Source organism: Maylandia zebra, linkage group LG9 (assembly GCF_041146795.1).
Source record: "Maylandia zebra isolate NMK-2024a linkage group LG9, Mzebra_GT3a, whole genome shotgun sequence".
Classification (NCBI taxonomy): domain Eukaryota; kingdom Metazoa; phylum Chordata; class Actinopteri; order Cichliformes; family Cichlidae; genus Maylandia; species Maylandia zebra.
Window position 1 is genome coordinate 6,846,905 of NC_135175.1, and position 13,417 is coordinate 6,860,321.

Consider the following 13,417-nt stretch of genomic DNA (forward strand, 5'->3'; position numbering starts at 1 on the left):
ACTGCACTATTTGGCTTTCAAAACCAAAATAGCAAAAACTGTGTCATTCTGTGCTTATGCCAACTTACAGTAGCTACACCGATCAGCTGCAATCATTACTTTATTAATGTCTTAAGATAAATTATTCCAGACAATGAGGCAGTTTGTCAGCTAACGTAAAAATAATACTTCACTTCTGTTTATACAGTTTATTAGATATAATATCTGTGTACTGTGACTTGTTCCACCAGTGTGGGAATATCTGAATTAAGCTATGACAAGTGACCTAACTCTAATGAACATCCTGATGTGTGAAAACAGCTGATGATTGACTTGGGAGAAGCAGTTCTTTGTATGAAAGGCTTTAACTAAAGCATGCTAGCTTGTTCCAGCATTTAGTAGCCACCCCTGACCTCTGGAATCCCTGAAGAGGATGACAAGAAATTTTTCTGCAGCATAGATCAATAAGATTATCCTAATCCTCTACTGTTTGTTTAAGTTTGCAAAATGAACACGCCATCAGCGTGTTATCAGCAAATGTGTAGATTTTAGTAATCTGTAAAAGCTGTCATCACTAAAAAAGTCCCAATTATCTAACAGGTTGATATCTCAGCTCTGATGGCAGCTGACTCGCAATATATTTGGCGTCTGTACTGTGAAGACAGTAACTCGATCTGTTTTTGTCCCAGTCCCTGCTTCAAGTGCTCATCTGTCTGCAGCAGGAACATTTTTTTGGATGCTGAGATGACAGTGAAGGACGGGAGTGCACCATTCCTTCTCTTCCAGGAGTCGGCTAGGATTTATTTCATCATTATTTATGTAACTGTTTCGGTGTTATCGGCGTGAAATGAATCACTGGTTTTAGTTCAGCTGAGAAACGGTCTAGTCACGCCTTCACTGCATGACACATCCTGCTGTTTTCTTCTCACCTGCTCAGGACTCATCAGGATTTGATTAATTTGAGCCAAGTGCCTGCAAATGCTGACAAACCAAGAATACAGATGTTAATATACATCAACATGTTTCCAGAACTCATCAATGAGGTCATTATGTACCTCCACTGCTGCATACAGTTTGTGATTTCTGAAACCTAATCTACTAAAACAGGGAGCACTGAGGGAGTGCTTTCTGCAGACTGACACGTTTTTCTTTATATGTTGAAGCCTTTGTGTGTAAAACACTTCTTTTATAAAAAGTTGAAACGTGCGTGTGTGTGCGTGTGTGTGCGCGTGCGTATGAGCCCTTGCACGTGTATTAAAAGGATATGTGCACGTGCACACATTCTCCTCGTCTCTCACAACAACAAAGCCTCGTTCCATCTTTCTGATGTGTGGAGCCAATGTTCCAGCTTTGTTCTGCTGCAGAGTGGAAGTGACCTCTGGTTCAGGCTCCAGTCAGATTCATTAAAATAAAAACCAGGTGCTGACGCACATGAAGACCTGCGCAGTTAAACATACTCTTATTGGCAAAATGAAATGCAGTCTGAAACGGGCATGTTAATGATACATTCTGCTTGTGTTGGTTGCCATGTTGTATTGGCTGATTTAGTGGGCACAGTACCATCACATGCTGTCATAATGGGACTGGGGGTTGTTAGGGTTTGGGACAGAGCTTTTGTGCCAACCAAGGAAACGCCTTGACGTTTGATGTTCACGAGGAAAATATTTTCCCCCGCTTGCTCCTGAAGAACAAACCCCAGAGACATTAGCTCCGTCTAAAACCTTGTATGAAGTCTGTAGGGATGGGTATTGATAAGATTTTCACGATTCCGATTCCATTTTCGATTCTGTTTAACGATTCGATTCTTTATCGATTCTTATTTTTAAAAAAGGAGAACACTAAGGTCGATTAGCTTAGAACTTTGTTTTATATCTTCTCTTTGAACAAGATAGAAATTTAGGAGTAACATGGCCTTACAAACCCAACAGTGAGATCTTGAGAGATCCAGCCTACGGCTCTTCAATGGGGTGTCACAGGGTCCCCAGGAAAAAAAATTGTAAATGTAAAATAATAAAATAAATATTCTTCTGTAGCAATAACAAAGTATAACATAAATTATTCTGTAGCAATTACACAAGAATATCCAGTAATGTCCCTGCCTACAATTAAACACATTCACTTACCAAAGTGAAATCGGGGGCATCTGCTGTGGCAAATGGGTGCAAGCCTTTTACCACAAACTTAGACACTGCTCGGTGACATTCGTCTATCCTGGCCTGAAAGGAGACGCTACCAGTAGACTGCAGTGAGAACTGCCAGCATCTGAGCCAGACTCTGTCTGTCTCATCATGGTCACCTAAATGCACAGTAATAGCAGGTCTTGTAATAAGGCAGATTGCGCTAACATAATATGCACTGTTAGTTGATTATTTACCTGCCGCATTAACGGGAGAGGACGTGTAAACGTTACCGCTGCTGGGTTGAGATTCACGAGTCCGGAGCGGATTTAAAAACACGATCGCGTGTTTTGTGAGCAAATGCTTTTGCATATTCGTAGTGTTTCCTCCCTTAAATGAAATATCTACTTTGCAAGTATTGCAAGTTGCCCTGTTGTCATCCGTTCTCGTAAAGTATAACCAAGCTTTTGAGCGTTTGAGCCGCTTAGGCACCGTGTTTCCTGCCAGGTAAGCGACGCTCTGCAACATGGTGACGTCATTTGGGGCGACTGGAATTGATAAGGGAATCGTTTGCAAAAATGGCAAACGATTTCAAGGAATTGAAACAGTGGGAACCGGTTCTCAACAAGAACCGGGTTTCGATACCCATCCCTAGAAGTCGGGTGATGTAAGGTTGACCATGGGAAAACTTTGAAAATCAAACTACACAGAGCTGAGCTGAATAAATCAAACCCCATAAACTGTCATGATACCCGTTCCAGCTTTTTAAGTCAAGATTGAATTTTATACTTACCAGTACCTGTTATTCAACTACCACCCGAACACAACTGTCAGCTAACAAGGTGCACCATGAGTCATGTAGTTACCTTTTTTCAGACACAAATTTTAAAACATTGTAATCAATCAGTGTTGTGGTTAGGGTTGCAAAATTCCCGGAATTTTCAAAGATGGAATCTTTCCATGGGAATTAACGGGAATTAACGGGAATTTATGGGAATAAACGGGAATTAACGGGAATTTATGGGAATAAAGTGGGAATTTTCAAAATTGAAGGTTGGCTCTTCTTAGGGAACTTAAATATAGTTGAGGAAAGTATATTTTAGCATAATATTGACAAAAACAAACAAATGCAATTCAAATACACTTGAATATCCATGCCATTCCTTAATCACATGTACAGAGCACAAGCTTGCTGCATGGCTATTGAGACCACCTACTGGCACTGTGCATGCCTCCATCACATGTACACATGGACCACACTTTTGAGCCTGAAGGACAAAGAGTATTAAAGGCACACATTTGAGCCTGTGGACTTAACAAGTGAGGTAAGTTTTGATGATATTATGGGAAAATATATTCATTAAATGTTTAAATTGTGAATATCACATAAAATGTATTAATCTGGTAGATAGCAATCTGATAAGATGCTAAATAAAATGCTAGCATCTGATAAGATGCTAAATAAAATGCTAGCATCTGTTAGATGCTAAATAAAATGCTAGCATCTGTTAGATGCTAAATAAGCCATAGCTAGTATAACATAAAGAAGATGCTAGCTTCCTCATTTGGTTGTTTTGTTTTGAAGATCATTCCAGTTGTTTAGCTAGCCTTACTATTTATATCTGTTTATTATCATATTGCAATTGTATTATTACGATCTCTTGCATTGCATTAGCATTTTTACAAGCTCTTGTTTTATTTTACAGAAAAATGCCACGTGCGCTATCTGATGTGTGGAGACATTTTACACCAGCTAATGTACAAGGGAAATCTGTATATATGTGTAAGTATTGTGATAAGACGTACGTGAAGAATGCCACAAAAATGCAGCAGCACATTGCAAAGTGCAAAAAAATTCCTCAAGGCCCAACACATGCAGCAGCCAGGAGTTCCACTCAAGGGGAAAATGAATCTGTTTCAGCTGTATCAGAGTCAGATACCCACTCATCAGCTCCTGGTCCCTCTGGCATCAGAGGATTCTTTGATTTTATGGATGACACTAGCCAGAAAAACGCAGATGAGTGTTTCGCTCGTGCAATCTATGCAACTGGCTCACCCCTGATGCTGACATCCAATGTGTACTGGAAGAGATTTTTGAATGTTCTCCGACCAGCATACATTCCCCCAACCAGACATGCATTGTCTACTCATCTACTGGATGAAGAGTTCAGTCGAGTTCAAGCAAAGGTGAAACAGACCATTGACCAAGCTGACTGTATTTCAGTCATCTCTGATGGATGGTCCAATATCAGGGGACAAGGAATTATTAACTACATAATCACCACTCCTCAGCCTGTGTTCTACAAGAGTGTAGACACAAAGGAAAACAGACACACAGGCCAATACATTGCAGATGAGCTAAAAGTGATCATCAATGACCTTGGACCAGATAAGGTTTTTGCACTGGTCACTGACAATGCAGCCAACATGAAGGTTGCCTGGGCACATGTGGAGGAGACCTACCCTCATATAACTACTATTGGCTGTGCAGCCCATACACTAAACCTTCTCCTAAAAGACATAATGGCACTAAAAACAATGGACACTCTGAATAAGAGAGTGAAGCAAGTTCTGAAATATGTTAAAGGCAAACAAGTAACTTCCGCTACATTTCTGTCAAAGCAAAAGGAAAAGAACAAGAGTACTACACTGAAGCTTCCCAGCATAACGCGATGGGGTGGTGTTGTTATCATGTTTGACAGCCTTCTGGAGGGAAAGGAGTCTCTGCAAGAGATGGCCATATCCCAGTCTGTAGGCATCGACAGTGACATCAAGAAGGTCATCTTGGATGATGTGTTCTGGGAAAGAGTATCTAGCAGTCAGAAAATCCTCAAACCTATTGCAGCAGCAATAGCGAAGATAGAGGGGGATGGTGCCATCTTGTCAGATGTCCAGTGCCTTTTTGCAGAACTCAAAGAAGAAATCCAGACAATTCTGCCCACTTCCCTACTACTGAAAGCAGAGGAAACGGCTGTGGTCAAGTCATTGGAACAGCGGAGGGAGTTCTGCATGAAGCCAGTGCATGCAGCAGCATACATGCTGGACCCCAAATATGACAAGGGCATACTTTGATCAACGGTGCCTATGCGGTCATTACAGCCATGTCTGACCACCTGGGTCTCGATAAAGGCAAAGTTCTAGGCAGTTTGGCAAAGTATCGAACAAAGCAAGGCCTTTGGAAAGGGGATGGAATATGGCAGTCATGCCAGCACATATCTGCAGCCACCTGGTGGAAGGGACTATGTGAATCTGAGGCCCTTGCACCTGTAGCCTCCATCCTCCTCCAAATCCCACCATCATCAGCCGCCTCCGAGCGCAACTGGTCACTGTTTGGGAACACCCACACAAAGGTTCGCAACAGGCTCACAAATGTGAGAGTGGAAAAGCTGGTCGGCATTCGGGCAAACCTACGGCTCTTTGAGCCTGACACAGAGCCATCCTCAACAAAGCTGGAAAGTGACACTGAAGAGGAAGACTCAGAGTTGGATGCTGAGGAAGTGGACATGTTGTTGGATGATGATGAGGTCCAGGAAGAGTCTATTGACTGAGCAAAAATGAGAAAAGAGGATTGCTTGAAGGAAGATTTGAATGTTTAATGGGACGTTTTGGAGGATAAGTGGCATTTTTCATTTAACCTTTTGAATGGGACTTTGTGGAGATTTTTGGACAGGGGGCATTTTTGAATGAGCGGGGTTAGGGGATGGTAATATTGAACTCAACATTTCTGTTTTTATTCATCCATGAAACAAGTTATTGAAACGTGTTCTATTCTACTGTACTTACAAATAAATCTGTTTAAATATCTGTTGAAAACATTTTGCATGGAGGTTTTCTTATGATTTCTGTTTATATTTATGCTTGGAAATAATATATTCCCAGTTAGTTCTCCTAAATTCCCATTAATTTCCATAATTCCCATTATTTCCATGGACAGTTTCCAATATGGAATATTTCCAAAATTCCCAAGCTTAACTTACCATGGAAATTTACCGGAAACTTTTCGGAAATTTACCGGAAATTTTCCGCCCCTTTGCAACCCTAGTTGTGGTCGAAGCCTGGCCTTATCAGGTAGCATCAGTGGCCGAACTCACAAATATGCCTGGGGCTAAATGGGAGCAGATCCCTGCAGCCTGGTTCCAGCATTTCTTAAAAATCCTAAAATCATAAAAGTAAAGGCTGCTGTGGCAGTAGATTAATGCTATAACAGCCTGGTTTCTGTAATGAAATCCTTCAGCTCTCTGCTGACCTTGTTTTTCTGTCTAATGAGCTGTTACAGATTGAATATGTGTTTTTATGATGTAGTTTGTGCTTTAGTAAAGTGTGTTGTATCTACTGTAAAGCAATGTTGTACAATAAAAATAGATCTGTATTTCACTAGAAACAAACACGGCTCGTCAGAATGCCGCATTTGGATAGACTTCTCCAATAACAGCTCTGCTCTGTGTGTGATGAAAGCCGAGGTTTTCCTGCCTGCTATGCTCAGTATGAGACCATCAAGTGGAAGGATAATGGCTTTGTTTAAGCAGCTGGGTTAACACAGATCCTGTGCTGCTGCATTTGCAGAGTAATGCACTACAAGGATAGTGGATCAAGTCAAGTTTTCTTTGAGTTAGCCCGGTCAATAAATAACAGAAAGGAAAGGGAACTATTTGGGGTCCTCCCGGATCAATGTGACACAGGTCTGTGTGGACGTGTATCTGAATGGTTTTTGTGACGTAACAGACTCGTCTGCTGAGAATTTTAATTATAAGGCACCAACTATGTGTGTGTCCCAGGTGGTGGACTTCCAAGAAGTATAAGAGTGTAATTGAGGTCTAATTGATAAAAGCTTTGTTTACCAAAATTAAGACTTAAAAAAAATTAGTACAACAAACCAATCAGTTCTCTTTTCTGTGTTCTGTTAGCTGCAGCATTAGCAGTGCTGCAGTGTTTGTCGGCAGATAAAGTCCGGGCATGAAAAATAGTAATAACGTCAAAAAACAAACTCATGCCTCTTATGGATTATCTGAATGCTTGCAGGTTCCCATGGTAACCGTGGTCTTACCAATGTACGGCTCAACAGATTGCATATTCAAAACTTATTTTCATCCATTCGAAGCTGATCATAACCATCTTTCTTGCAGGTTGTGTGTTCTGCAGAAGTGTTTGTGGTGATTTAAGCAGGTTAGAAGCAACGCTGAACTATCAGGCTATCCCAGCTACCACAGGGCGAGAGGCGGGGCCAAGGAAACCTTTAAAGCTAAATCCAAAATGGTTCTTTTGTGCGTCATGGCCAAAATGGGAGTGGGGCCCCCTGGTGGGTCATGATGTTACCGCAGACATGAGCGAGACAGGCATCGGTGGGCAAGACACGAAAACAGGGCGTTGTTGGAATGCTACTACGCAAGTAACCCTGGCGGAAGGGGTTACATGAATAGGATGAAGGACCTATGGATTCTTCGATACCCAACATCCACAATGACGGCGAAACAACTAGTAGCTCAGTGTTCCAACATTCGAAAGAAGGGACTGCTCGCACAGCTAGAGATTGACGAGGTACAATATAAAAAATATTACGTGAAGTACCCTCAGAAGGTCTGCTAGATGATGATAATGCAGCACTACGGACGATACCTACAACCACGCTTACCGAGACTAACAAGCTGATCTATAATACGGCAGCAGTGATCAGTGAGATACTTGGCTATAAGTTGAACAGCCACAAGGGGCAGTACCCTCCATGGAGAAGGAGGCTAGAGGGCAAGATCAAAGTAGCACGGAGGGAGGTTAGCCAACTAACGGAGTTGCAGAAAGGTGCGACAAAGAAAGTGCATAAAAAGTACAGCAAGCTGTCCATACCTGAGGCCTTGGAAACTGCCAAGCAAAGACTCACAGCCTTGGCCAGCCGCTTGAGGAGGTACACCAGAGAGATAGAAGGCAGGAGAATAAACCAGCTGTTCTCCACAGAACCAGCAAAGGTGTACTCTCAGTGGCAAGGGAACAATAAGAGAACAGCACCACCAAGGCTGGAGACGGCACAATACTGGAAGAGCATATGGGAGAAGGACGCAACCCATAACTGCAATGCTCAGTGCCTAGTGGATCTGAGGGCAGACCACAGCGACCTCCCTGAACAGGGTCCAGTAACCATCACGGTGGCAGACATCCAAGCAAGGGTCTCTAGTATGAAGAGTTGGACAGCACCAGGCCCCGACATGGTTCACGCCTACTGGCTAAAGAAGCTGACTGCACTCCACGAGCGTCTGGCAGCAGAAATGAACCAGCTGCTAGTTGACGAGAGACACCCGGGTCAATACATGGGGCAAAGAAAGGGATTGGCAAGAATACCAGAGGCGTAAAACACCAGCTACTGGTAGACAGACCAGTCAGCCGAGACTACAAGACCAGGCTGACCAACCTGTGCACTGCCTGGATTGATTACAAGAAGGCCTATGACTCAATGCCCCACAGCTGGATACAAGATCAACAGGACCCTAAGAGCCTTCATCAGGAACTCAATGGCGAGCTGGATATATGCTCGCATTGGAGTTTGGGTCCTAGTGGAAGGCTTGTCACATATCGCCCTTAACTTCAACAAGCAGCAGCAATTTTTACATAACAGGCTGTGTTGTTTATGTTTTTTTTAATCAAATATTTCAAAGAAATACAATACCTTGTCTTGTATTTTGAGTAGAGTGAAGATTAAAACTGGGGGAGACCTGTGGGGTTTTCTGCTTTCTACGTGGGCCTCAGCACTCTTGACTTTTGGAGTGACTGCTTTTAGTTGCAACAAGTGAAAAGAAGCTGCTTTGAGATTTGAAAAGCTAGAACTATCAAAACTTTGACAAATCTGCTTTAAAGCTTTGCTTAAATCAATCAACTTAATCAGCTGATTAGAATCGGTCCTTGTTAGTTTTCTGACTGTTCATCTTTCACCAAGATCTCTGCTGCACAAGTCCACACACCTTTTGACCTCTTCTCCATCCCACCCGACCAGCCATTCTGCACCCAGGGAAGGGAGTCGGTGTAATTAGCTTGAACCAATCACACTGAAGGCATTAGGGCAGGATTAGTCATTAACTGGGGGCTTAGCTGTCAGCTGTCAGCCACAGAGGAATGCTGCTAAGCCTCTGCTTCAGCCCCGTGCCACCAAGACATGGCAAGAAAACAAAAATTACGCCTGCGAAATAGTTCTTAAAATACAGTGGCGCTGTCTGCCGCTCTGCTCTGTTAATAGCCGTAGCCACGGGTGGATGGATCAGACACCAGCTGTAAATATCTCTGTTGCATATGTAGCCCGGTGCTGCTCTTTTAATGTCCAACAGATGTTGGTGCAGTAATGCAGTCTGTGAGCCTGGATACAGGAGGACCTGAAAACAGGCACACTGTCTGTGTTAATTAAGCAAGTTTTCATAGTCTGAAGTGTCAGAATGTAATGTGTAATGTTTAATGGTGTCACCACAGAACAGACCCTCTGTTAGCTTTGGCTCTGCAGTCAGAGAAAACCTGATGGCAGCGAGTTTGAACACAGAGACTCTTTGTACTATGAGGGCCACTTGAAATGAGAAATAAGAGTGAGATTTGCCAACGCCAGTTCCATTAAAGAAATTGAATTTTCCTTCAGCGCGTCATCGATACCCCAACCCCCAACCCCCATAACCCCACTGCAACTAAACAGAACAAATTGATGCTGTCAGGGTGCTGGCAGGTCGTTTGACTGGTGCAGCCTGAATTCATTTATCAGACCCCTTCCAGTTCTCTCTCAGGAGCGTACGCAAAATCCATCACATCCTGTTCTTCCTTTTTTATTGGACGGCTGTGTGGGTAACAGATTGCAGCACGGCTCTGTCGTCCTTTCCCACAAGTCTGGCTGCGTGTCTCACACTTTGATCGGAGAGCACACACGCTGGCTCGCAGCTTTTAGTGAAAGTTTGACTCCAAGTTTGGCAGAAAATGAAAAGCAAAAGGAGTTGAACAGTAGGGGGGGTATGACCCAGACTGGACACATTCCTGGGGGGTCTGGGAGTCTGTCCTCCTGTGCAGATCGGTGGCCTTTAACTTCCCCCAGCATGCGCATTCAGATTCTTTGTTGCAATCTGTTACTCTGTTAGACAATCCTTTGCACTGAGTATTTCTTAGAGAAAAGGCATAGTTATACCAGCACTTTAAACAGTGAAACTTTGCAGTGAATTAAACCCACAGAAGTTTGTTAATTTAAAACAATATTAAATGACTCTAACTTTATTAGCCAATGGAGCGCCAGGGGTGTCCATAACCACCATAAACTAACCTCTGGGCATCCAAAAGAACCAGTGAGAACATGTTAGGTGGTTACATACATGCTGATGCGTAAAGATGGAGTGGAGCGAAAACTGAAGTGCTGATGTATGCTGTGACTAGTCCAACCTGCTAATAACATTATGGTTGTCTTTCAGCTACAGGAGCAGTTAATATGCCTAGGTCCAGATCTTCGAATTCATCCACTCTGTTGCATCAGCTCATTTGTATAGCACTGTGCATGATAACAGTAGCAACTTTGCTCCACTCTAGAAAAAATTCCAGCAAAATTCATTATGTTGCATGCACTGCTGTGGAATTGATTGCTACAGGCAGATATGTTTCTCTGTCGTAACTGGTTAATGAAATATGAATAATCTATTCAATGGAAGTCTGTTGGAGTCAAGACGTAAGACTGGAGTGTAATAGGTCCACAGATCTGTCAAGTATGCACTTAATCATTTACGCTTGTGAGTATAGAGACTGCACGGAGCTTCTAGAAAAGGGGTGTCGAACTCCAGGCCTCGAGGGCGGGTGTCCTGCAGGTTTTAGATGTGTCCTTGATCCAACACAACTGATTCCAATGGCTAAACTGCCCCCTCAACATGTCTTGAAGTTCTCCAGAGGGCTGGTAATGAACTAATCATTTGAAACAGGTGTGTTGACCCAGGGTGAGATCTAAAACCTGCAGGACACCCGCCCTCGAGGCCTGGAGTTTGACACCCCTGTTCTAGAAGAACCACACCGTTTGCAGTGAGGCACTGACCACTGAGACTGAGCACAGCCAGGTGAAGCAAAGGTACATGTGGTACCCACCTGAAACGGCTTGTTACACAAATCACATCATACACTGACAGTAGCAGCACATGCAACAAACATGTTTCTGATCCGTCTCTCCTGCTAGTGTGAGCAGCTGCATGCACTGACCTGGTGATATTTGACATACACATACACACACATTCTTAAATAGTCTGGGAATGTCTCCATGTGCTTTAAAGAAAAGATCAAAACTAAAAAAAGTTTCTCTCTGCGTCTGTGTTCGCATTCACACTTTGATTCGTGTTGAGGCCCAAATAGAATCCGACCCCTGTGATCTGATGTTTACCTGTAAAGTAACCAGGTCCTTGGGTCCTTTACAAATGAAGCTTTTGATTGGCTCATTCTAGTTATTCTCAGTTGCGTTGTTGCAGATAGGCAGAGCACAGTGCCGCACACTCATTCTTGGCTCTACGACAGTCTCCCCCTTATGCACAGGAGACTGAACATGGCTGCAGGCTTCCCCTGTCCTCAAAATCCACCCCTCACTCAATTAATATTTCAAGAAGGAAACCTGATTGGAGAGGCAGTGTGTGGCAGTGAAACTCCCTCTGTTCTTTGCAGAGATGTTGTTTGAACAAAAAAAAAAAAGAAGAAGCCTTAAATCATGTAAAACAGATGATTTTGGAACAAAAACTCAAAAATTCATTTGTCCACTGCAGCTTGTTTTAGCACTTGGAGCCTTCTTTTGTCTCCTGTATCCAGGCAGCAACAGTTTGTGTCTATTAGACTTGTTATTCTCCAACAAGCTATCTGGAGGTTTATCACAACAAACTGACATTTTAGCTGAGCCTTATCAGCTCCACACCGAAAGGTTAATTGTTCGCATCTCTATCAGCGCATGAGCCTCACCGAACCTTCTGATCCGTGAAATGAAAGGAGCTGTCGTCATGCCGACCGCTGAAAAGATGCTGACTCGATTTTAATCTCTTGGTTTTTGCTTTTTTTTTTTTTTCTTTTTGTTTGTTTTTTTGTGCCTAACCCTGGTTGTCAAGTGCTGACCTGTCTACCTGTGCAGGTTGCATATATATGTTTCATTAACATTTTTTTCCCTGCACAAACTATTTAGACGTTTTTTTCTTTTTTCTCTTTTTCTTAAACTGGTTGCTAAGGGAGGTGAGGAGTGGTGCGCGTGTGTGCATGCGTCTTTTCTCATGTTCATGGAAAATAGACAGGGAGGGCTTTGCCAGAAATATTATGATGAGAGAGTGGGCGAATGTGTTCGGAGCGATGACTAGCAACGCGGAAATGTAGGTTAATCTGATCATATGGATGTGGCCATCGTCATCAGCATCATATCTCCTGGAGCAGAGGGAGAGAAAGTATGATGAATGTGAGAAGGAGGGGTAGCAGTAGGGCGTTGGCTGACTGAAAGGTGGCACAGGATAAAGAAGGAAAGAATGGCCAAAGAGGTTTTGGTGCATGATTATCAAAAGATGCAGCAGATGAAAGGGTTGTTTGGTGTGTATGTGTGTGTGTGTGTGTGTCTGCAGAGAAACGTGGCTTGAGAGGGGAAACAGAAGCGAGAGAGGAAGGCGGCGGTGGGAAGAGGTCAGCAGAGAAAGATGAGAGAGCTGAGGACAAAAGAACAGAGGGAATGGGAGCAGATTGAGGCAGCGTTTCAGCGATGCTGCATGCTCTCCCCTGCCCTCCCTCTCTCCAACCCTCATGACCTAGCTTCAAACGGTTCTCGTGGTGACCACCTTATTGGCTGGATGTCTCCGTGGTCTCAGTCACCATGCCGTCTATTCTCACCACCACACCGCACTTCCTTTAACCTGCTTTCATCTAATTCAATTACTCAGTCGCATTATGTAAGGTGGTTACCGGGGGAATAGAGCCACGCTCAGAGGTGAGATTGACCCGTGTGCTGTCGGTGATGAGAGGGAGGAATACAGAATTATTATTTTAACAACAGTTATTACAGAGAGTGGAGCTTGTTGTTGAATCTCTCTGCTGCCTTTAATTTTCAATGCAGACCTCCTAAGATTGACTTTGTGGGAAAGAATATTTGCCTACCAGCAAATAAATAACATCACATTTACCAGTAAGGAGTTATGTGCTGGTGTTCACTATTAGTGATCAGACCCAAAACACTGCACAGTAGGTCTGTATTATCCAGGCTCTGGCCTGCAGTACAGGTGGAGCCGTGTTAAGGAAGTTTGAACTTCTGTTTCATGCTGTGTGCTTTCATCTTTGCGGAACTACTTCCCTTTCTTTTCATTTGCAAAACCAAGTGCAACAGCATG

At 43.3% G+C, this 13,417-nt stretch overlaps 2 protein-coding genes across 8 annotated transcripts in view; both read left to right on the forward strand.

Moving 5' to 3' along the window:
* The window catches only part of arhgap12b (Rho GTPase activating protein 12b), a 66,485-nt gene that overhangs the window by 33,148 nt on the left and 19,920 nt on the right, over window positions 1-13,417 (forward strand). The gene's annotated exons all lie outside the window — the stretch shown is intronic.
* On the forward strand, window positions 2,445-5,168 carry LOC106675427 (uncharacterized). Its single transcript, XM_076888723.1, has 2 exons — window positions 2,445-3,421; window positions 3,803-5,168. Exon 2 carries the CDS (start codon window positions 3,807-3,809, stop codon window positions 5,166-5,168), a length of 1,362 nt encoding a protein of 453 aa, XP_076744838.1. The 5' UTR covers window positions 2,445-3,421; window positions 3,803-3,806.